The following is a 24826-nucleotide window of genomic DNA, read 5'->3' on the forward strand; positions in this document are numbered from 1 at the left end:
TTAAATAAGCCATCTGTGCACCAAGGCAGGACCACAAAGGGTTGACCCTCAGCTTTTGAATTCTCTTCCTCTGAAGGCTGATCAATGCCCAAGGCTGTGCATATCCCCAAAGTAGTGTACAATGTTTATATTCAGACTGGTTTGTAGAGGACTAAAATCAGGGGCAGATTAACCATTAAGCAGACTAAGCACGCGCTTAGGGCACCAGGGCCAAAGGGGACACCATAAAGTTGGGAAAAAGGTGAAAAGCTTAGTTTGTACAGTATATTATGTTATCATATGAATAAATTTTTGTATTGCTGCAACCTGCATTGTATATCTGGTCAGACAGGTCAACAACTAAAATGGACTGGGTCAGTGTTGAAAGGAGAGGGGCACCAAGATTGGTCAGTGCTTAGGGCACCAGTGAGCCTTAATCCACCCCTGACTAAAATAGAGAAGAATAGGGAAAATTTAGCATATCTCCACTCCAAGATCTTGGAATGAGACTGGCTCCAGTTAAAAGAATGTGAAAATATTAAATAATTAAAGTAGTGGAAGGGCTAATATGAAACTGATTGGTGTTGCCAGTTTAAAAAAAATTATTGCAACTTATCTGTTTTTCATATGCAGGAAGTACAGAATTGATCTTCTTGCAAAAACTGGTGTTAATAGATCCTTCAAACATAATAGCATTGTTCGTTGATGATTGTTGCAAAAATTCTGCAGCTGTGCACATTAACATCTTATCTGTTATAATCTTGATGATGGCAAGTGCTTTATAAGAGAGCATTTGGTTCCTTATTTGGTTTGCTATTCTTTTCCCATGAGAGCAGATGTTCAGACAGAATGTATATGACCTGTAATGAAGCAGTGGATTTCATGCCAAATAGTTTGCAGATGTTCTCTCTTTGGATTTATCCTTGAATTCTGTCACTTTGATAGTGATAAACAACATTCAAAGGTTGTGGGGAGGGTTTTCCATTCTGAATTATTAATAACCTGTTGTGAAATATTTAAAGCTATTAATACATTAGTTATGAAGTCTTAATCACTGGCACAAATGTAGCTGATTTATACATGACAAACATTAACCTATAAATCATGAACCTATAAAACTTTATAAATCAGCTGAAACTTCAAAATAATAATGTTCCATAAATGTTGAAAAAAGGCCTGTAATTGCTATGAATGTTAAAAGAGTTGTCATGTTACTCCAGTAACCAATTATTAAAGAATACAGTGTAGACCTAGATTCTCTTTGTAATAAAACAAAATGCTGTATAATAATATGTGCTTTATGTGCAACCTCTTTAAAATTCCTTTTTCTTGTGTCATACATTCTTTCACCATGATTAGATCTCTGTTGTGCACTTGAAGATTTGTTCAAGCAGATAAATAAGATTACCTATTTATTTAAATTTTAATATAGCGCTTTTCCATTTTGCTCAGAGCAGTTTTCGTAAATAGTCTATAAAGCAGTATACAATAAAACATGTCCTCACTGTTTTTACAAATTTCAAAATACAATCAATAACATTTACCAGGGTCAAAAATAGCTGCAGTCCTAAGAACACTGCCCTGGGACTACACACACCACTGAATAAAGTTTGGAGTAGACCTGCTTAGTTTGCTCTCTAAAATGCTCAAGTGCCCGTTTAACAATTCTACCTGGAATCTTTTATTAAAAGCCAGCAGAGATGACACTTCACACACATCCTTTGGCAGACCATTCCACAAGACTGGTGCTGCCATCGAAGGAAGCTCTTGTTTCGGCTAAAACAGTTGTGATTTGGAACCACTGTGGAGTACAGTCTGCCATGAGCAGAGGGTAAGTGCATTGAAAAAGCTGCCTAGAAGAAATAGGTCCAGATGGCTCAAGCAAGATAACCAACACAAATGCTACTGATGAAGCCAAAACAAGCTCACTATGCTAAGCTGGCCAAGACATCAATGGGTGAGGCCCCTTTAACTGCCCATCTCCAACAAATGTTTGGAAATTTATAACGAAATCCCCTATGTATTTCTGATTATACTTACCAAAGTAGTTATAATTGGACACAAAGTATTTCAAAAACTTGCACATTACCATTCTGGTGGCCTTGCTTGTACTAAGGCTTTCTGATCTTACTCACAGTGAGTTCACCAAGTCCAAATTAATTCCCAGAGCTCATGAATATTACTGTGGATGAGGTATAATGAAAGCCATTTCAGATATTAACATAGAAAGAGGATATGGAGGTGGTCTTCTTTTCTTCTATCTTTGTAGTATTTGGTTTAGATTATTTTAAAAATGGAATTAGAGTTGCAACCCAGAGATCTGCTCTTCACCATTACTTTGTTTTTATCCAGCACAAGATGAAGCTGCCATGGTTCTGCCCCCCCCCTTTCCCTCCAGGGCCTCTCTCCTCCATATGCTTATCACACCAGCTGTAATCTGCAGATGGAAGGCAAATGAGGTGGTGGAAGAGCTGCAGCAACCAGGAGTGAAGAGAACTTTTACTTCCCCCAACCCTTCCCTGATGTAGTGATTTGCAGCTCACTTCTCCAGCCAATCCACTAAAGAGACTGTGCTGAGGGAGGGGCATAATAAGAAAAACTCCAATATAGTAAAGAGGCTTTGGTGGCTCAAAGCCATCTGCACTGTTGGAAGTGATGGGCATCGCTTCCTGGACATGTGCCATCACTGTCTGTATCTTGCTTAACACTGAACCAAGTGGTGATGCCATAGGGGTATACCTTGCTTGAAGCAACAAACTACCTTGAACCATCTTTGTCCCCAGAACACACTGAGTGATACATTCCAGATGAAGTTAACAGAACTGTAGAATCCAGAGGACCAATGGAAATAAAAATGATACATAATTTATGCAGCGATGGTAGAGGGGAAAGCCAGCATAGAGGAATACAAGAGTATAAGATCTGATCTTCACACAATCCATCCCTCTCACTGCCCCCACCCAATGTTCCATTTTTGAGCTCTTGAATTATTCATGTGCATTTGTTTCTTCAAGCTCCTGTAGAATTTCAGGAGGGGGAGGCTCTGTCAGCCATAAGCTACAGCAGTCAAGTTCCTTCCTTGAGAAGTCTCAGTTGTTTCTATGGCATTACACCAGAAAAGACAGAGAAAAACATCATAAAAGCCAAACATATGCTTGACCTCCCCCTTTTATCTAGAATGCTGCTTCTGGTGGGGTGATTGAGATCAGAACAACAATAGGGTGTTTAATCTTTTCCCATTTTCTTGCTATTTCCAAATGTGGCATTTAGATCACCCTGGCCAAAAGCTGCTTATGACAGGAGTGATTTGGGGGGAGCAGTCTGGGAAAGGGTTAAACACTTCTCATCCCCTGCTCATCTCAGATCTCAGAAAACCTGGAAGTGACATCACACCTCTCTAGGAATCATTGGAAACTCTTTGGTAAAATCACAGAATTTCAGGCAATTCGTAGAGAGGACTGACTTCAGAGGACTTCTGAGTTTTACCTGGAAGTGTTGTCACACCATCAACTCAACAGCCATTTTTTAAAAAATCTTCCCACTAGCACTTGGCGCATTAGTGGGAACCAGGGAACCAGGGGCTGTATTCATGTCATTTATGTTCCAGAATTTCCCCCCCCCCAGAAGACTGGCTTGGAAATGGATTCATATTTTGGTCAAGGACAATGCCCCCTGTGCAGATATTGATCTCTCTTGTTTTGGAAATTTAAGCTTCAGCTCTGATTTAATGCCTTACCTAACAAGAGAGTGTTGCTACTTCACAATGTTGTCTTAAGCTGTCTTCCCAGAACAGAACAATGTTTACTTTATTCATTATCCTTTTATGATGGCGAGCAAAAGCCAGACAAAATAGTGGCATGGTGTGACTGACTTAAGCAAAATTTGTTCTGCAGCCCAATCTTTTGTATGCCAAAAAACCCCAAAACCCAGGAGTTACGTTGAGCATGCAGAAAAGACCTAGAAGTTGGCAGCATCAAACAGAGATAGGAGAGGACAGGGCTGAAATATGTAACGAGTTTTGCTTGACATATAATCTATATATATAAAAGAAAGTCCCCTCACCGTAAAATCAACGCCCAGGCCAAACCGCTGGACCTAGAAACACCAAAATTGGGGAGAGCGCTCCTACTATGGTGTAGATGCTCACTAAGAAGGGATTTTTAGAAATTCAGCCCCTAAGGGGGTCAAAAGGGGTAAAATGTGCTCCCCCCATTGATTCCTATGCAGCTGCCAGGCTGCTGTCTCCTTGCACCCCCCAGTCTCTGGTTGGTCAGCTGCAGAGCTCAGTGTTCTGAGATAAAAACAACAGTTACAGGAGACTACACAGAGCTAATGACAGTTGGGAAATCAGGAATGGTCAACAACCACCTGTGAGGTGCAGTAATACTGCTGGCCCAGCCTCTCTGATGGCTTCCAACCCACTCCCCCCACCTCCTACACCTAACAGGCGGTTGTCTGTCAGGTGCAGCAGTGGTTGCAGGGTGCTTAAAGCCCGCCCCAGGAGTAATGCCTTAGTGATCCTGCCAGCCCTGCCCCCAAAGTGGCTTCTAATGCTCCTCCCCCTCCTAAACTGGACAAGCAGTTGCCTATCCGGTGTAGGAGAGGAGGTGGGATGCTTACAACAGTCGGGGAGGTTTGCTTAGCAGAATTGCCTTCACCCTGCTGCTGGCCCAGCCTCCCTGATGTCTTTAAACGTAATCCCCCCAACACCAGACAGGCCAGTGTCTGTCAGGTGTAGGAGCAGGACCAGGGTACTTTAATCCATCAGGGATGCCGCCCCAGCAGGATCTCCTTAGTGGTGCTGCTGGCCCAGCTTAGCCACACTCACACCCACAATGGAAATATACTCCAAATTTGTAGAAAACTGGTTTCCTTTATTAGGTTATCTAATTTCTCACAATGTGGGTTCTAGAAAACTGGTTCACATGAACTTGCTTAATATCTGATTGCTCGAGCGGTGTTTTAAATATGTAGTTATGTCCCAGTTCTAAAATTTAACATAAATGACAAGCATTTTTGTAAAAGAAAAAAGAAAAAAGGGGGGGGTATGCCCTCCCCCCAAATTCAATGCCCAGGCCATATCCCTACACCAAGAAACCCAAAATAAGGGGAGTGCATTCCTATCATGATGTCAAACCCCCCCAAGAGATTTCTGAGAAACATGACCCCTGCTTCTTAAATGATGACTGCTTCTTAAATGGACAGTTCTATGTGGCCTGCTCCAGAGTGAGCTCATCAAGCAGCCTGGTGATCCTAGCACCTGAGGGCAGTCTAGAGAGAGGTCCTTCAGTACTGAAAAAAGGATGTACCGTATGTCTCACTTCATTTCTTACACTACAATCTTCTCTGTTAGAATTCCTACAACAAATGTCACATTTCAGATTTCACATCATTAGTATTATAACTGGATTTATGGAACTTAAATACCGTAGTGAAGCACGAGTATAAAAGAGTTGCAAAAGTTTAGGAGTGATACACATATAAAACATTTGCTAAAGCAGTTGTTGAGGACAGCAACAGATACCATCTTATCTGGCACTGCTTCCCCCCACACACTTTGCCTTTTCCGGTTTACGGGTCAGTAATGCAGACTGTATTCATTCTGGCATTAGCACAGCACTCACTGAAGGCCAAAGTGGAAGATTACAGATCTTTGTAGAAGGCAAATATTAAAATCTCCTATATTAAATATAAATAAAACTTCATATATTAAATATTAAAACCCATTTGAAGTTTTAATAAAAATATGGGTGGGGGAGAAGCCAGGTTTAATCATTGAAACTTGCCGAGGTTGAAGGGTTAAATCCTCTCTGTTCTCCACAGTCTGAATGAAAGCTACACACACTTGCAGCTTGCCTGTTACAGATGAATGAAGAGCTGTTTTAGCCTTGCCTCAATGTGGGTCCATTTCTTGTGCTTTGAAAATTCATTTTCCAGCAAGCAGTGTCCACAACTCTTGTTTTGCTGGCAACACATACAGAAGACCACCACACATACTCATAGCTACATCCTTTCAAAAATACATGTGTTGTATGTGTCTTTGTCTATAGAAAACTAATAAAAACCTATTACAAAAAAAAAAGTACATACATAGATAGTATCAGAACACTGGAACTCCAGTTGTGCGAGGATTAGAAATTGCTTAGCCAAAAAGCTGTCGTCTTCTAATGCACCATGATGTGTTTTCAGTTGCATCCTCCTTGGCAGAAATGTGGAAACTTCAGAAGCAGGGGACATTGTTTGACTTTAGCTCTATGAGAGTTTATCTTTGCTGTCTTTAAAGCTCGACACAATTTACATTCTTCATAAAAATTCTCTTCCAGGCTTAGAGGTGAGTTTCCAGATCAATTGTCAGGACTGAACAGACAGCATTTCCTTTTATGGCATTTAAATATTTAGAGATTTCTACTTTAAAGTGAAGTTATGTGTAACTTACTTCACATATAGCATGAGTCATGTATATTGTGTAATTTCTAAATGCAAAGCAACTTCACTCTGTTGAGTCATGTATATTGTGTAATTTCTAAATTCTAAATTCATATTGACTGCAAAAAAGTTTCTGACTTCTGGGAATATGGTTTCCTTTTCGTAGGCTAAGTTCAGACTGGCAGTTTGAAGCGCTAGGGAGTCGTGGCAAAGAAGACCCGGAACAGACCCTGAATGGCTTGTTCGCGGTATTCCCGGTCACACCGCAGCGAATGAAGTGGGAGGATACCATGGAGGAAGCGCAAGGGAGCGTTCGCACTGTCGGCCCGCCCCTGGCAGGCTGTTAGCAGCATTTTCTGTGCTCGGCTGCATGCACCTATGCGCATGGGCACATAGGCGCCTGCCTGCGGAAACAGCCGGCGCCTCTTATCAATGACTGCGGGTTGTTCCTGCCTTAGCAGCACTTGCGTTCACACTCAGGGAACCAGAATCAACCCGCTCTTTACACGGTTAGCTACCACTTTCACCTGGTACTTTTTAAACTCAGGAGGGAAGCGGCACAAGACAGCTTGAGTATGGCTGGGGGATGCCTGAAAGATGTGCCTGTGTGAACCCGCCCCTTTAATCCGCTACTGAAACGCTCCTGAAACATTTGGCTTCCGGGCCAAACTGCCAGTCTGATCGCGGCCTTAGTCTCTCTTCTTCAGTGTGCAAACCAATAAATTATGCAGGTTGGTAAGTGCTTTTTGCTTCACAGGTCCAACCAAAATCACCGGAAGATGTCAAAGACAGTGTCCAATAATTCCTAGAAGCTTTGCTTATTCTTCTCCTTCTGTAGAAATCATACATCATTAACTGCCACTCTAAGAATGGACATTTATTCTTGCTGAGTACTGTTTTCTAAATAAAGGAGGCCAACTTGTTTGCTGTAAAGGGATGTTTTGAAAGTATGCTATGAGCTAGAAAGCCACAACTAATCCTCATCTTTTATTTGAAAGTTTGCATTAAAACTGGAGATGAGCCATGCTATTTGTGTACTGCTAAATGTAAGAGAATTCAGAATGTTTTGGAAATGGTGAGTGACCTAGTTTTGCTGCTTTCATCACTGGGACGAGCCACCCAATTTACTACTGTAGTAAAAATAGTGCACTGCTTTTTGACATAAGCAAATTGCAACCATTAACTTATATGAAAGAAAGAAAAAGAATTCTCCCCTAACCCCTGGTGCTAGGTGTCATGGTCCTTTCACTGTTAGGCTGCTCTCAAGTGGGTATAATGTTTGTCTGTGCACAGAGATACCTTGCACTTGGGGATGCTATCAGCATACAAGCACTCCACACATGCTCTACACAGTCATTCTGGCCTAGTAAATATGTACATAAGGCAGAAAAACAACCTTCCAGGCAGACATGGAATACCACTGGGGGGCGGGGGCTGTCAGTCATTGCATCGTTTCAGTTAAAACTGGCATATATGACTGAGCTCAGTGGTAGTTATACTGGGAAGTGCAAAGATACACAATCGAGCTTGGTAGCTAACTGTTGTTTTCTGCTACCCAGCTATAAAGCCCTATCCATCACAATGTTACCTCTAATAATAGCATAATTTCTAGCCTAATCAGGCATTGCACTAATAGCACTTCTTTTTATTTTAGTTTTGAACCAGTACACATGTGGACAGTTGCAAGCATTCACTGTCAGCCAAACTCACCTGACAAGGTTGTTACGAGGATAAAATGGAGGAGGGTTGAATGCTATGAGTTTTGAGGGTCTTTGCTTCTGCTGTATCTCTCTCTCTCCAGACCTAATATATGCAAGGGATTGAAAACAGTCTGCAGCATCAACTTGGATTTACTCCCCAGAGTGAAAAACATTGTTGTGACTAGTATGTTGGTGATAGGGTTGCCAGCTCTAGGTTGGGAAATACCTGGAGATTTTGGGGGAGGAGCCTGATGAGGGCGGGGTTTGAGGAGGGGAGGGACTTCGATGGGGTGGAATGCTATCGAATCCACCTTCCAAAGCAGCCATTTTCTCCAGGTAGGCTGATGTCTGTTTCCTGGAGATCAGTTGTGACCAATGTTCCCTCTAAGCTGTGGAGTCTTGTGAGCAAAAATTCTACTTTGTGAGCTACTGGCATTAAAGTTGTGAGCAAGTCATTTGGCTACTGCATAAATTTGTTTGCTCTGGAGCCATCCTTCCTGAGCTAAAGACAAAAATGTGTGAGCCAGAGGCTAAAAAACTGTGAGCTAGCTCATACTAACTCAGCTTAGAGGGAACACTGGTTGTGACAGCAGGTGATCTCCAGCCACCACCTTTTAGTGTGGCAACCCTAGTTGGTGAATGTTTTTTGTGGAAGGGACTGAAGTTTGGAACAGTTATTAATTTTCATGCACCTTTGTTATGATTCAACTACATTCGTCCTCTCCGAAGTTTGCCTCTCTATGTCAAATGCTGATTTAGACTGATAGCTCACATCAGTTCTCCAGTATGTAGCTCAAGAAATGTTGTGTGTACTATGAAATTTAAGCATTTCAGATGAGAGACAAAATTTTCTAACCAGATTCCAGGATTTTCTGTTTATCATGCAGATGGTCTTCTGTATTGGGATACTGTACCGGGATACTGTTGCACTCATGAAAGCACTGACATAATACATGGAATTTGCTGTGTCTGGTGTTATGAAATGATTCCTTTTAAGGGTTACAGAGGACATTTCTCTCATGTCTTACATTGTTTTCTGATGGCGTCTACATCTTCTCTGCTCTGAATAATTCTGTCTCGAGTTCATGGACAGATTTCTGTATTACAGAAAAACATGTCGTTAGTTTTCCTTTGTTTTTTCCTCTTCTGTTGTTGCCAAATATCTTGGAGAATTTAAAAAGATCAGTTCAGCGACATAACTGAGAAAGTACTGTAAGGAAAAAAACAGGAATGAATACTGCAGGAATGTAAGAATTATGACAATTCAGAATTTTTAAGCACTTGAACTGGGTCTGATTTAAAGAATTGTGGGAAAGTACAATTCGCTTTTTATCAAATATAGCTGCTAAGAAATCCACCAAGATTACAACTAAGCTGCATGGGGTGTGTGTTTTTTTAATCAATCAAACATCCAGACTATCAGTAAGTATTAAAACCCTGCTTTAAAATGGAATGGCTCAGATCCTAATTCCTTAAAGCAGGGCTTGTAATACCATGAATCTTTTATAGGGTGTTATTCTGCAGAATACACCCGCTGATATTACAGTGGGAGCCAGCATGTACTGTTCTCAGCACTTAAAACTTGTTGAATGCAATATACACCAGAGGCAAGCAAATGGAAACAAGCAGCGAGACCATGTATTTTTCTAATTGTATAAGACCCCATATGAGCTCAGGTTTTACCGTGGTACCATAGCTGTTACTTCCAGATCATCACATTGTGGTCTAAGTGGGGATGCCAAATGTGAATCACCTTTGAAACTGTTTTGCTAGCAGAGCCATGGTGAACTATGGTTTGTCATTATCTTCAAATCATGAAATCATGGCATGAGATGTCATTTGGCCTTTTTTAAGGATTATGACAGGAGGCTAGCAAGGAGGCAAGAGGGGTAAAACATGGACTCCATTCAGATGGCATTCTCCACCATGGTTTAAGTTAAAATGTGCGTGGACCTAGCTCGTTGCTGGGCTTGTACACATGCCACACTTCCTCCCCCTGCCTTCTTTGGAGCATGGTGAAAGAATCCTGGTACGAAATTAACTCCAGCTATCTGTGCTGTATGAATACAGGCATACGGGATACCAAGAACTGGCTTTTGTGCCACTGACCAGGGATCCTAAACCAGGCAGCCAAGGATCACTCAAGACTGTCAAATGACAATGACCTGTCTATGCTGTTCTGTTATGTGAAATATTCACTCTAGAGGTGAAGGAGGTATGTAGACCCCTTGGCCATCTTTGGGGTCAGTTTTGAACACCTTCAGCCTGCTCTCCTTCACAGACGTTGACAGGATCCTAGGGGCTGTGTGGCCGATCACATGACTCCTAGATCTGTGTCCCTCATGGCTGGTGAAAGCCAGTGATGAGAGGATATGGGGTCCGCTAAAAGACATTATCAATCTGTCCCTGGAAACAGGGGTCTTTCTGAAGGGTCTTAAGGATGCTGTGGTGGTACTGCTCTTTAAAAAGCCATCACTGGATCCATGCGATCCAGCCAATTACCGCCCAGTATCAAATCTACCATTCCTGGGTAAGGTGATTGAGAGAGCGGTAGCCAAGCAGCTCCAGAGTTTCCTGGATGACACATCGGCATTGGATCCATTCCAGTCCAGCTTCCACCCAGGCCACAGGACAGAGACGGTGTTGGTCGCCCTAACAGGTGATCTCCATTGACGGCCAAACACTGCCAATCTGGCATTTTACCATCTACACCAAGCACGGCTACTGGCTCCTTTCCTGTCACACCCTGACCTAGCCACTGAAATCCATGTAATGGTCACCTCCAGGCTGGACTACTATAACTCACTCTATGCTGGCCTGCCCTTGAGACTGCCCAGAGGCTCCAACTGGTCCAGAATGTGGAATGCCACGGACAGCACATAGGCAATCTGTGCTGCACGAGTTACACTGGTTACCAGTGGACTACCTAGTCAGGTTTTAGGTGTTAGTGTTGACTTTTGAGGCCTTGAGCGGGTACCTTCAGGAACGTCTCCTCCAATATGTCCCCAGGAGAACCCTGTAATCAGTGGATAATAACCTGCTGGTGATCCCCGGCCCTAGGGAGGTCCAGGTGTCCTTGACTAGGGCCAGGGCTTTCTCGGCGCTGGCCCTGACCTGGTGGAACTCTCTGCCAAATAACATCAGGGCCCTGCAGGATTTGATGCAATTCTGCAGGGCCTGCAAGGCAGAGATGTTCCACCAGGCTTTCAGTTGAAGCCTTCCTTCCTTCCTTCCTTCCTTCCCTTCCTTCCTTCCTTCCTTCCTTCCTTCCTTCCTTCCTTCCTTCCTTCCTTCCTATGGCCCCCACACACTCTCCCCTGCCCTGCCGTGTGGGACAGAGGTGTGGCCGACAAAAGAGAAACTGTAATTGCCATCTGGATTGGTTGAATTTATTGTCCTATTGATGTTTTCTCTTTTCTCTTTTAATTATACATTAATTGTAATTTCAAATGTTTTATAATGACTGTAAATCGCCCAGAGCCTGTTTACAGGGTGGGTGATTAATAAGACGAAATAATATCAACAACCACCACCACCAGGATTCTTTAGGGCTGGTACAGAGTAAATTTGCCATTTCTGCTGATTCCATCTTCTGGCTGCAGGCCCTGCTTGTGACATTCCTCAGGGTCCTCTGTGCCCCAAGAGCAGCACTTCATACAAGATCAGTGGGCTGCCGTGTGATGGGGGAGGCGAGAAATTTCTGTTCTTTCACTGGAAAAATTAGTCTGGATCCAACCCATGGAGTGTTTAGAGAACAAGGACCAACTGTGGCTTTCCTTGTCAAATGAACATTCAGTGGCATATCCTTTTTGTTGCGATGCGATGTGTGAGAGATGTGTGGGTTCAATTCAGTGTAAGAGGCAAAATATTCGTATAGCGAAGGGGAAAGGGAGGGAGGGAGCAATGGGAAGGAGACGTGCATGACTCCATCCACCGTATGACTTCTATCCTAACAGTTTATCAAAAGGCCTCTCCCTTCTAAATGACTAATGCACAAGCTTTCATTAAAAAAAATAGGTACAGACATCTGCACTGCATGGAGATACTGAACGACAGCTTATGGAATACCATGCAGGCTACCCCATCTCCTAGGGCAGCCATTAGTAAGAGGTGATGCCGAAATAAATCCCTCTCTTGTATGTGGCCTCATCTTGCTTCTGTTTGTACTGCAGTGTCTGTGCAGCAGCTATCAGGACTGCTTTAAGCAGCCCTTACTGCCTTCTACATGGCCTTGTCTTCTTGAAAGTGAATTTGAATGAATGCAAATCACGCAAGAAGAGTGTGCCGCCTGTATGTTACAGGGTTTAATTTTTTATGTAAACGTGGGCTAGTGGGGATTATTGCTATACTTGACTTGGCCATAAAACAATCTGACGTTTAAAGGAACGGCAAAGAGAAACCCCTAATAAAGGGTAGTTAAATCGCAGACAAATGGGGAGTCTGTAGCTGGTTGCCAAGGTGTGTTCTTTGGTTGACCTAGTTCTGTTTATTCTGTCATAATAATATTGGTATCTGTATTACTAAGAAGGCTGATAATATAAATTGTGCATCTTCTGGAACTGCTGCTCCTGCTTAGAAAGAGCTATTATTATTATTGCTCTTTATGTCACTGTATTCTGCTGCCATTCTGTCTGCCTCTCCACTCCTCCTCTGCTCATTTGCTGTGAATATCGTTCTTGAGTTTTGAAGTGCATTGTGAGTTCTCATTTTCAGAGCAAGATTAAAGGATTTCTGTAATTGCAAGCAATTGCCTTCTTAGCAAAGAAGGTAGTTGCAGCTTCAGCAGCAGCCTCGCCCCCCCCCAAAAAAACCCTTTCCTTTTCAAACATTTCTTACATAAGAAGGGGAAATGTTATTTCCTTACTGATCTAATTGGCCTATAAAGGCAATCTTGCTAAAAAGGGGATTTTTAGCCACAGGAATTGATCTTTTTTAGCATTTAAAATTTTTGTTGTGATTCCTAGAGGCAAAACACTGAAAACAGATTGCAATGTGAAAATCAGGATAAAGAAACAAAAGATTAAATCCCAAAATAGAAACAAGAGTGACTGTATAAACAGCTTAGGATAGTGTGCAGCCCAGCTTGGACTTCTTACAAAATGGGGTTCTTTTGTTTTTATCTATTTGCCCTGCACAGATAACTGCTAAATAGTAAAACCAGCATTCTGCAAGCTCTGAAATGTGATTTTAGCTACAGGCGGGATTGAAGAGAAAGGTTACTTTAGAACAGAATCTTTCCATAGTTGATACTTGGGGGTAGATGCGGCTAAGGAAAGTGTTAGAAGGCAGGAGTCACAACATTTTTATGTTTCAGAGAGGTAATGTGCTAAGGATGTTCATTTGCCAAAAGAGAAGACACAGGGTGAAATTTTCCTGGAGGTCACTCTTTGACCTTCTGATCTTATCTTCCAGTCTGAGATGAACAGAGCCTAATTTGGGCAACTCAGATCCATGATCAGAACTCCCACTTCATTGAACTTCCCTAAATAGCCCCTGCACAGCAGCCTGGGTTGGATTTTGAGCATGGTGTAGAGCAAGCAAGCGCACTCGTGTGTGTATGTGTGAAAAACCCTTCCTTCAATACCCAGTGTAAGTAAGCCTCTTGGCACTGCTCTTTGCTCTGATACAAAATGCATGTGTTACTCTTAGCTGCCCATGTTAAGAGCCTTTTTCTTCTTTGTAGTTCATACTCATAGGACCATGGAAGTGTGGTCTGCAGATGGCCCTTGCAAGAATTAACCCTGAGTGTCAGCAAAGATATTTAGACAAGGTCAGTAATGTCAGATCTCATTTGAAATTGCCATTCTAACAGCAAGGTCACAGGAACTCCAGTATGGTCCAGTATAGAGTGAGGGATTCCCATCACTCCCAGCAGTGATGGAACTGCAAAGCAGTGTGATTTGGACAGTGCAGACAGACTACGATTTGCACGGGCTTATCCTCAAAGTTCAACCTACCTTGGCAAAATTCAGTGCACCCATAATGAAAATTAATGCCAGGCCATATCCAAAGCCACTGCTGCTAAGCTTTTTGTCATTTAGCGTATGCCAGTCATGATCTGACAGGCACATGGCGGTGAATGGAAAGGAAGACTCAGATGGGCACATGAGCTGGAGCTACAATTGCTTCCTCACTCTCAGCTTTCTGACTGTGGCAAAAGTCTCGACACCTGCCATCTTTACATAGAAGTGAATGGTGCACATTCACTTTTATATTTAAAGAGGAGGAGGCTGGGATTGCCAAGACTGCAGATGCTGAGGCTATAGTTTACTAAATTAACTGACAAATAACCCTGTTGTTTGTCATACTTCTCCTTAGCTATTATCATACATAACTACATAATAGCCTATACCTGTATGCTAAGATATTTTTCAAACATGCAAAAAAGTACTGGAAGGTAAGAGAGAAATTTGCCTTATAGATATGCATGCGTCTGGACCAAGCACCTGCATATCCTTCCTTGTTAATAAAAGGCGGTTGGGGTGGCAAGATTCGATGCGCAGCAAAATCATTTGGCCACTTGAACTGCCACTCAGAATGTCAGAAGATCATTGGCTCCGTAGACTCAGTCCCACCCACACAAGCAGCACCCGTGAAAATTTGCCTCACACTGTTCTTGGCTCCCTCAGACGATGGACACTCCGGCCCGCTCTGCTCATTTAGGAGGAGGAGCTGCTGGGGGGAGCGATGGGCTTCCCTGGCCCACTGGCCTCACTGGGCCGGAAGGGCAGCCCAACTGGCCTCAGGACTTAGTTGGTGAGTATTTGGATGGGAGGCCACCAGTGTTCCCTCTAAGCTGAGTTAGTGTGAGCTAGCTCACAGTTTTTTAGCCTCTAGCTCACACATTTTCGTCTTTGCTCAGGAAGGATGGCTCCAGAGCAAACTAGTTTATCCAGCAGCCAAATCTCTTGCTCACAACTTTAATGCCAATAGCTCACAAAGTAGAATTTTTGCTCACAAGACTCCACAGCTTAGAGGGAACATTGGAGGCCACCCAGGAATTCCAAGGAAGAGGAGAAGGCCATGGCAAACTACCTCTCTTGGTCTCTTGCCTTGAAAACCCTATGGGGTCGCCATAAGTCAGTTGTGAATTGATGGCATTTTATACGCACACTGAGGTGTAAGGAACTTCACTGCTGGGGACAGAAGATATGAAAGGTTCTCAGCGAGTATTATCTAGTAATACTGCTTTTATGGGTTTAGTGGAAATGTCACCCACTCCAGGTTTGGTTATTTAGTTGCAGTGAAATAGCAAGTGGTAGCCGTATAGATTATAAGAATATAAGACTGGATTTAAATTTCTCGGTAAATAAATTCAGAAGTGGGGGCGGCACTGATTGTTGTTGCCTCTAATTAGCACACAACCAAGCAATTATAAAAATGAGCTGAGTTCCTCAACCTACGAAGATGAAAATGTACTTTGTCACATAACTCAGAGTTCTAACGTTCAGTTCTAAGTATACTCTTCTGGGAATGGAAGTTCCCTTAACTTCAGACAGAGCTTCCACCTTGCACTCCAGACATTGTTTACATAATGTTGCATCCCTTAATGAAATGTGAGCCTAGGTAGCCAAAGCTCCTTCAGTCCCACCTTCCAATACCTATCATCCAGACATTTTTTCTCACTTGTGTGTGTGTGTGTGTGTGTGTGAGTGAGAGAGAGAGAGAGAGAGAGAGAGGGGGGGGGGGGGGGGGGTAGAGAGAGAGAGAGAGAGAGAAACAGAGGTATGAATGGTTCCAGGAATGCAAGATAACAACCTTATTTCAATGGACATTTCTTCCAGGCATAACCTTGGAACACTTCCCTTCTCACTATTATGTCATCTACTCTTTTGTAATCAGGAAGCAAAAAGTAAGAACACTGTAGCAATTAAAAAAAGAGTACAAATTTAAGAGGGGAAGAGTGCTTAATAATATAAATAAGTATATGAAGTCAGAAACAGGAGCACAGTCCGACTCCTGTGATCCCAGACCTTGTTTAAATGTAATTGTCTGTGGGAGTTTAGTCATGCCGGCCACATGACCACAGAAACGTCTTCGGACAGCGCTGGCTCTTCGGCTTTGAAACAGAGATGAGCACCGCAACCCTAGAGTCAGATTCGACTGGCTTTCGAGCAAGGGAACCTTTACCTTTACCTTTATGAAGTCAGAAACTAATAAACAGTCCGACTCCTGTGATCCCAGACCTTGTTTAAATGTAATTGTCTGTGGGAGAGAAGAGTGACGGAAAGTAATATTGAAAGGGGAAATTATACTAAAGAAACCTTTTGCATTCAGGCCTCATGCATGAAAATAAAACTGTAATTTTCTTTCCACCTACACTTTGCCCTTATCTGTCCTGTTCTCTGTTTAACTGTTATTGTGCATAGAATGTACACAGTATTTTTTTTTAAAAAACACACGAGACCTCTGTAAACTGTGCACTTGCTGAAAGCAGAGAAAGAGATAGGCTAAAGAAGGAGACACATGCTTGCAGCCTCAGAACATAACAGGTATTTGCATAAAGTTTTGGCTAGCAGTGCTAAAGGAGAGATAAGCAGAACTTCAGAATTGTTTGCAACCCAAAATATCTAAGCAAACATAAATGTAGGATAAATTATGAGCATTTGCTTGTGCAGCTAAAAATCCCAGAGAGAGGAGAGGTAAATACTAGGGTTGCCAAGTGTATCTTCGCTGGGAGCGGGGGGCTCCCGGCCGGCGTCTTGTGCGTGCTCGCCGCGCACCACACGCACATCACCCGGAAGTGACAGGAGGACGCCAGGCACGCTGGGGGCAGGGCCACAACCATACAAGGGAAAACCATAGAGTTTTCCCTTGTATGGCCGTGGCCCCACCCCCAGCATGCCCGGCGTGCCCATGTCACTTCCTGGTGACGCGCACGCGGGGGTGGGGTTCCCCTGGGGCCCGATTCCACGGTGGCGGAAATCGGGCCTCCAAAGCGGGGGTTTACCCGCCCCTCGCCCCCACTTGGCAGCCCTAGTAAATACTGATATACCTGAATGTAAGATGATTCCCCCCTTTAAAAAAGGAAGTTATACCTAAAAAAGCGCATGACCCTGACTTTAAAATGGCCCCTTCTTTTAAAAAGGTAACAGTATAAACACAATTTTATTACAGTATACAATAAATAATATAGAGACTACAGGGGGGAAATATTACTTTCACTTCTTGATCGTCTTTGCATTGTGACTGTTCACAGTTAGTATTGGATCATGCTGTTTCAAATGTAAAATGGCTTTTTATCCCTCCCTCCCCAGTCGAACTACTAGACAAGGGCTCAGATAAATTGACCAACTGGCAGTGCAACAAACAGAACTGTATCCTTCTAAATCCATGGAAACCAGTGGGCTTGAAAAGGGGTAACTCTTCAGGAACCTTTGAGTCCAGGAGCACCTTAAAGACCAACAAGAGTTTCAAGGTGTAAGCTTTCGAGAGTCAAAGCTCCCTTCATCAGACATAGACTCGAATCTAGTTGTTCTACTCCAGACCATCATGGCGACCACTCGAAGTTATCTCTTTAGGAATAATCCTGCCCCCTTCCTACCCACCACCCACCAGTTCACAATGCTTTCTGTAGGCTAGGGAGTCACACTTTTGCAAGAGGTGTTGTACCTCCAATCCAGCAGGATGTTTAGAATTAACCACAATTTTCCTTATCCTTCCCTATCTACAACGTCCACAGACTCATAACAGCTATTGCTGATATATACTGCTGTAAACCCCACCAGTTGTTTCACTTTTTTGGGGGGGGGGAGAGCCCCACTACTAGGCAACTTTGGCCTGAAGCATAGAGGAAGAATCAAAAGCTGGTGTGGAGTTTCTTAGCCAGAAACATGGGTCAGCAGAGGCACAAATCTACCTCCGTCATTCCCACAGCTTCTTAACATTTGCCAGGCAAGGAACTGTGGTTTTTAAAGGTACTCACTCCACCAGACTCCTTCTCTCTTGCCTTGAAACTCAAAGCAAGATAGAAAGACAGTACTTGCAGACTCAGCTTCACTTTCACAGGCTTTCCTCTCTGCTGGTGATCGTCTCTCATACTCAGCGTCTACGTATACATGAGTGGAAGACACACACACCCTCCTTCTTAGAAAGCCAAAAAAGCTGAAGCATGTCATCTTCCTCTTGAATAATTGTGGTCATGCTGCAAAGAGAAGCTTTCCAGTTTAGTGAAGACAAAACACAGAAGATTTATTCTGGAGAGCAACAAAGTGTTTTCTGAAATATTGTCGAAGTGTATTCAGAGGTCCGATCCTATTGGTTAGCACCCCCCCCCCCATCTACTGGAGATGTCAGCTTGTGGACTGGTTCATATTTCTGGTGATCCTGAAACAAACACCTCAGGAACACATGGGTCCCCTACCAATCCTATAAACCAGGCTCCTCCCAAATGCTCACGGTGGTTAAATATGCAGCTACGAAATTTGCACAATCACAAACATCTAAAGAAGGGGTTGCAATGATCACTCAAACTGTTGCAGCTATGACTGTGGGTCCCACATGGAGATATCAGTTGTCTCAGTGGTACTTTGGTGTTAGTACTGCCTGGTGGTCATTCTTTATGTTCCCACAATGTAAACTGGACTTGCGGCATTATGCCAGGGTTGACTTCAGAATCAATGCTGGTGGTTCCCTTCTAGTGCCCTAAGAGTGCTCATGCAGTTGAAGAGTTGGAGCTGGTAAAATCTTGTGACCCCCCAATAATATATCACTCACAAGCTATGGGCCCATTTACAAAGAATAGTATGCCAAACTTAGTTTCCTTTGGCTCAGTGATGGTCTGATGCAGCAAGGGGGGAAAAGTCCCTGCATGGAAATACTCACAAAGGACACAGTGATCTGAATTGCACCTTGTGCAACGTCATGAGTATGCTGTTTTTAAAGCAATGTTTGCTGCAAACTAATAAATGTGAAACCAGCAAACCTCTCAGCATGTTAATGTCATGTCACATATTAAGTTATTATCATACGCTACTGGGGAGTAGACGAAAGGATGTACGGGGCTGCCGTGTTCAATGGCAGCTGTCCATCTTCTGTGACATGTAGTTTTGGCCTACAGGTTTCAGCCAAAGTCCCTAGGGAGTTGCTGCTCAAGATGACTCCCCAGCACATGCCCTGGGAGAACCAGCACTCTCCTATGAAATTGCCTTATACTGAATCAGACCATTGGCCCATCTGGATCAATACTGTCTACTGTGACTGGCAGTAGTCTCTAAGGTCTTGGGCAGAGAACGGACGTTCCCACCACGACTTGATATCCTTTAAGTGGAGGTGCCTGGGATGGAACAGAGACCTTCTGCATGCAAAGTATGTTTTACTGAGCCACAACACCTATGCATTTTACACTCAGTTAAATGCTAGTTGATGTACCTGTGTTGCAACATGACATATTAATTGGCCCTAATATGTCCTACTAGGCATGTCTGTCTCTCCCTTATTTTAGTTCTGTTTACCAAGTTCTGATTCTGTGCCCCTGCTGGGTGGCTGGCCAGCAGCAGTAAACGTGTTCTGATGTGACCGCTGCCATGGCAACCTGATGTACCACCATTCCTACTGAGAGGTCTGTAGGCTCAATGTTGGAGCTTTCTTGTTGCTAAGCAGCTGCAATACTTGCTCCAGGCAGGATTTGTTGCTTCTTAACACATCATGAGCAGCAACATCATCTACCTCACTGAAACTAGTACATTTTATAAGTTTACAAATAAATCTGGGTTTTCTATCCACGCAAACGTTTTATACATATGTGTGTATGAACATATATGTAATGTGTATGTGCATTTGTTTTGCATTATTATGTTTATCACAGGACAGAATACAAAGGCAACTGCTATTTAGGATTGGATATTGGCTTAGAGGCTATGTAGGATTGGATATTGGCTTAGAGGCTGACCATGGGTATAATAATGGGGGGATATAATAACTCCCCACATTCACAGTCTCATCCAATGATAAAAACAGATCAGGGACTGGCATTCAGCCAGTGGTGCAGTTAGGTTATTTTAGACTCTTCTTAGTCTGCTTTCACACATGTTGGATAATGCACTTTCAATGTACTTTAGTGATCATTCGCAAGTGGATTTTTGTGTGCGGAACAGGAAAATCCATTTGCAAGTGATTGCTAACATGCATTTCTTTTGTTTTATTTATTTAAAACATTTGTTAGCTACCTTTCGTCCCTTGTGGAACTCAAGGCGGTTTGCAAGGCAGATAACATACATAAAATTGAATATATAAAATACATTTTAAAAATTGAAAACCACAATTTAGGGCTGCTGGTAAGTTAATAAAATTAAGTCCTGAATAAAACTGTCTCCAGCTGCCTTCTAAAGACTGAAAGGGAGGGGGCCAGGCACACCTCCCTGGGGAGGTTGTTCCATAATCGTGGGGCTGCCACTGAAAAGGCCCTCTTTGATATACCCAGCAAATGAGCTTCTTTGACTGATGGGACAGTCAGGAGGGCCTCTCCCTGTGGTCTTAATTCCCAGGCAGGTCTGTGGATCTATCACCTGTAGCCATCCACATGATACTGATCCCATGAGAAAGAGCTCTGCAGCTGCAGCTGCTCCTTCTTCGCCATCTGCTGCATAGGGCCCTGATCCTGCAAGGCAATGGGTCCTTCGGTTGCTTGACCAGCTGATCCACAGAGCACAGTGAGGAGACTGCCCGGCACCCCAAACCACAGAAGTGCTCTGTGCCCTTGAGGGGGGAGGACACCCTGGCAAAGGAGTATGCTAATATCCCAGTATGGGGCTGCCAGCACCCCTCCTCCTGCATCAGACAGCTTTCCTGGGTACACTTTCTTGAGAGTATGCCTAGAGTTACCAGCCCCCCTGGTAAGGGTGGGGGTCTCCACCCCACCAGGCCCCACCCCTTGCTGCCAATCAGCTGGCTGGTGGAGGGACTTACCAAGAAAGAGAGGAAGGCCCAGGTAGCATCACTGGTGATGTGGTGATGGCACTTCTGGTGTGCTCAAGAAGTAGCATCATCACACCACCAGTGACATCTGGGCAATGCTTTGGTTTTGGGGTAGAACTCTATGGGAGAAGCCATTTTTACCATAAAGTTTTTGCCAAAATCCCAGAGTGTTGCCATGATGTCACTCCCTATGCATGCTGGAAGTGACACCACCACATTGCCTGGCCCTTCCTCTCTCTCCTGGTAAGTCCCCCCCATCCCCCATCGGTTGCTAGGAGGGACGTGGCAACCCTAAGTATGCCTCACTGCATGACATTGGGCATAGTGCTAGGTGGGCCTACCACAGGTCACCCAAATATGCACACACCACTAGCCTCAGGTGTGGAAGCCAGCACTGTAAAGGTGGCACCCAAGCTCGTGCAAGGGAGGAGGCAGACTGGACTCCCAGGCGAGATCATCTGGATTCCTGCCCCTGCTTACCTGTCAGTGTGTGCTTGCCCCTTTGGGCTGAGTATCTGGAGGTGGGGTACTGGTTAAGGTTCTGAAGTGAGACGTACTAGCCATACAGCATGGACTTTTCTCTCCACATTGGGTGTTAGTGTTCCCTCAGGGGGGATAAGTGCCCTTTCGCTGCCTCTCCCACCACTGAATTGCAACACTATGCATTCTAAGGGGACAGACTCCCATACCACGTGTTCTGCCTACTGAACTATGGGGGGTCCTAGCTGGGGGGGGCACTTGGCCTGTCCACGTGTATGGGTGCCTATGGGCTACATCAAGGGTTTTTTTTAATTTTCCAACATTGGAGTGGGGACATTCCCTGGCTGGGGTGGCTCAGGGAGCCAACTAACTCCTGCCACACCCTTTGTTTACCCCTTTCCCCGCTGACACAGCAGCTTATGCCACACATTGCCACATCAGCCTGGGGCAGAGCATCACTTGAATGCTGCCCCAATGCATCTCAAGAAATGCGATGGCGGAGCACTTTGTTGGCTCCCTGGGTGTTTTCACACACACACCCCCCTCAGATTGTGCTGTACATGTCCCATGTGTTTGAATCATGGTGCAGCAGAAATGTTTGTGGTGCACTACCAGCTTGAGAAGACACCCTGTAGGGTTTGTGTGTGTGTTGTTTTGCTTTGTTTAAATATATCTCACAACATAAGTAAAACTAGGAGACTGGGTACGACTGACGACCAGGAATCCTGCTAGCAAAATAGCAAATACGTGCTCAGCAGTCAGTTGTAGAGTAAGGGCCTGTCCAAACAGCCTCTCAGCCATGTGTTGTGCAATGTAAATTGTAAGTGATCATGAAAGTTTACCTATGAAAATAAGTTTGTTTTGATTCAGCTAAGGCAGTCCCCCCCACCCCCTGGCAGTAGAAATAGCCATTGTGGAACTGAGTGGGGTGGATGAAGACCTACATCTAAGCACCTGGAGTGCATGCACAGTGAACAGATGGTCGGCGCTGTTGGCACTGACGGCGCCAGTCATATATTAGGGAATGCAGTTAATGGATCCAGGTGTGCCCTTTCCCACTCACATGTTTGGTGATCTGACCATTCTAACCATCTGCTAGGCACAGGCGATCCTTGCAAAAATTTGTGCATACATAGGTGTATATGAGGAACTCTGGATCAAGTGGCTCAGTATAACCTGATATGTACTGATCTTCACAGTTCTTCAGAAGAGTAATATGAAAATATGCAAAATCTTGTCCATTATTAATTCCCCTAGTCCAAATATGTTAGTAATGACCAAACTTTTCTACAGTGGTGCAGCCCAGTAGCTCTTCACTCCATTGAAAATACATATATTGCTATCTGAAAACTTACAACTGGAGATTACATCAGATAGCTACTATAGAATCGATTTCAAACAAATATTTTACAGATGTAATGAAGAACACTAGTTTAGTTATACTGTTATGGGGCTTGTGGGTTGGAAGGCAGGTTACAGATGTAGAAATAACAAAGTAAATAATACTGAATGCTTCCTACTAAAGGCTTTTTATAACTTTGTCATTTTTCCCTCCCAAATCCAGATCAATAAACAAAACTATGATAGCAACTGGTGGAGTTATAACAGGACTGGCTGCCTTAAAACGGCAAGACTCTGCCAGATCTCAGCAGCACCTAAATCTGACAGCATCACCAGTCCCTGAAGAACCAAAGCCAGTCAAGCGCCGACCCCGGGCAGATGTAGTCGTTGTTCGTGGCAAAATCCGACTTTACTCCCCATCAGGATTTTTCCTTGTTCTAGGTGTGCTCACTGCTTTCCTGGGGATTGCTATGGCAATTCTTGGATACTGGCCTCAAAAGGACCCTTTTCTAGAGCCTGGAAATAGCCTGTCACTAAATGAGACTCAAGTCATAGAAAAAGAAGGAGGAATTATCATTCGTTTCTTCGAACAGCATTTACATTCCAATAAGATGAAAATGCTGGGGCCTTTCACTATGGGGATTGGAATATTTATTTTTATTTGTGCAAATGCTATGCTGCACGAGAACCGCGACAAGGAGACAAAAATCATACACATGAGGGACATTTATTCCACTGTCATTGACATACATACTCTGAGGATCAGTGAACAAAAGCAGCTGAATGGAGCTTACACGGGCTTTGTGGGAGAGCCTGAAATCAAGCACAGCGGAAGCTCCTGTGCTTCACGGCTGGCTGCCAATACAATTGCACCTTTCTCAGGCTTTGCAAGCAACTTTCGAGTGGACAGCAATCCTGAGGACGACGAAATATCTGTGAGTGACAGAAAAAACTCTGCTCATCTTTTACCCCCTTTGCTGACTGAGCGCTCTGGTTCGGTCTTTGGCCTTTATCCTCACCCTGGGAAAGGAAAGGAGGATAGGAACAGTGGCTCTCTAAAATGTGAAACAAAGTCCATTGTGTCATCCTCCATTAATGCTTTTACATTGCCTGTAATTAAACTAAATAACTGTGTTATTGATGAACCCAGTATAGACAACATCTCCGAGGATTCTGCAAGCACCAGAGGCCAGCCTAGACATTTATCCATGGACTCTCTACCTGTTCCATTAACTGATACCAATGACCATTACAAACCTGCCTGCGGGCTGCTACCGAGGAACAATTTATATGGAGACTCTTCACCCACTCAGTCCAAATCGTCCATGACTCTTGGGCCCAGCACTGGAAAGCTTTTGTCACCTGGTGCAGCCAGAAAGCAGTTTGGATCGAACACCTCTTTGCATTTTGTATCTGCACATTCAAAATCCCTAGATTTAGATAGGGGATCCTCGACCCTCACTGTCCAAGTCGAACAAAGAAAACATCCCAGTTGGCCAAGACTGGATCGGAACAACAGCAAAGGTTATATGAAACTAGAAAACAAAGAGGATCCAATGGACCAGCTGCTGGTACCGCCGGACTCAGTCAAGAAGGACTTCACCAATAAAGAGAAGCTTCTTATGATTTCCAGATCACATAATAATTTAAGTTTTGAACATGATGAGTTTTTGAGTAACAATCTAAAGCGCGGAACCTCTGAGACAAGGTTTTGATAGTCAGACTAGTATAATGAATGATTTGCCAGTATTTTTTTTTAATGAAACAATATTGACAGGTGACTTTTTTGGTCTGTTTTTTTGTTTCCAGTGAAACTGGTGCAAACCTGTTTTTACCAGATGTTTCTATCAGATTAAAATTGCCTTGTGTTAGCAAAGGTTATTTCCACCTCTGCAATGCCAAGTGTTTAATGTCAAGCAGCTTGTTCATCCAAACACTTAACGGTAGCCTAAAGCCGACTGGATGGTTTTTGTGCTGAGAAGGGT

At 43.7% G+C, this 24826-nt stretch overlaps 1 protein-coding gene across 2 annotated transcripts in view; it reads left to right on the forward strand.

The window, feature by feature from the left end:
* TMEM200A (transmembrane protein 200A) overlaps window positions 1-24608 on the forward strand; it is a 66463-nt gene extending 41855 nt beyond the window's left edge. The window contains exons 1-2 of one of the 2 annotated variants that reach the window (XM_015421259.1): window positions 13853-13875; window positions 23065-24608. In XM_015421259.1, the coding sequence (XP_015276745.1) occupies window positions 23081-24556 (1476 nt within the window). In that variant the 5' untranslated portion in view covers window positions 13853-13875; window positions 23065-23080 and the 3' untranslated portion in view covers window positions 24557-24608. Of the gene's footprint in view, window positions 1-13852; window positions 13876-23064 lie in introns of those variants that run through there. The other variant, XM_015421258.1, reaches the window with a different exon arrangement.
* The last annotated feature ends 218 nt before the right edge of the window (window positions 24609-24826 follow it).

This window comes from Gekko japonicus, unplaced genomic scaffold (genome assembly GCF_001447785.1).
Source record: "Gekko japonicus isolate JY-2015 unplaced genomic scaffold, Gekko_japonicus_V1.1 scaffold407, whole genome shotgun sequence".
Lineage (NCBI taxonomy): Eukaryota > Metazoa > Chordata > Lepidosauria > Squamata > Gekkonidae > Gekko > Gekko japonicus.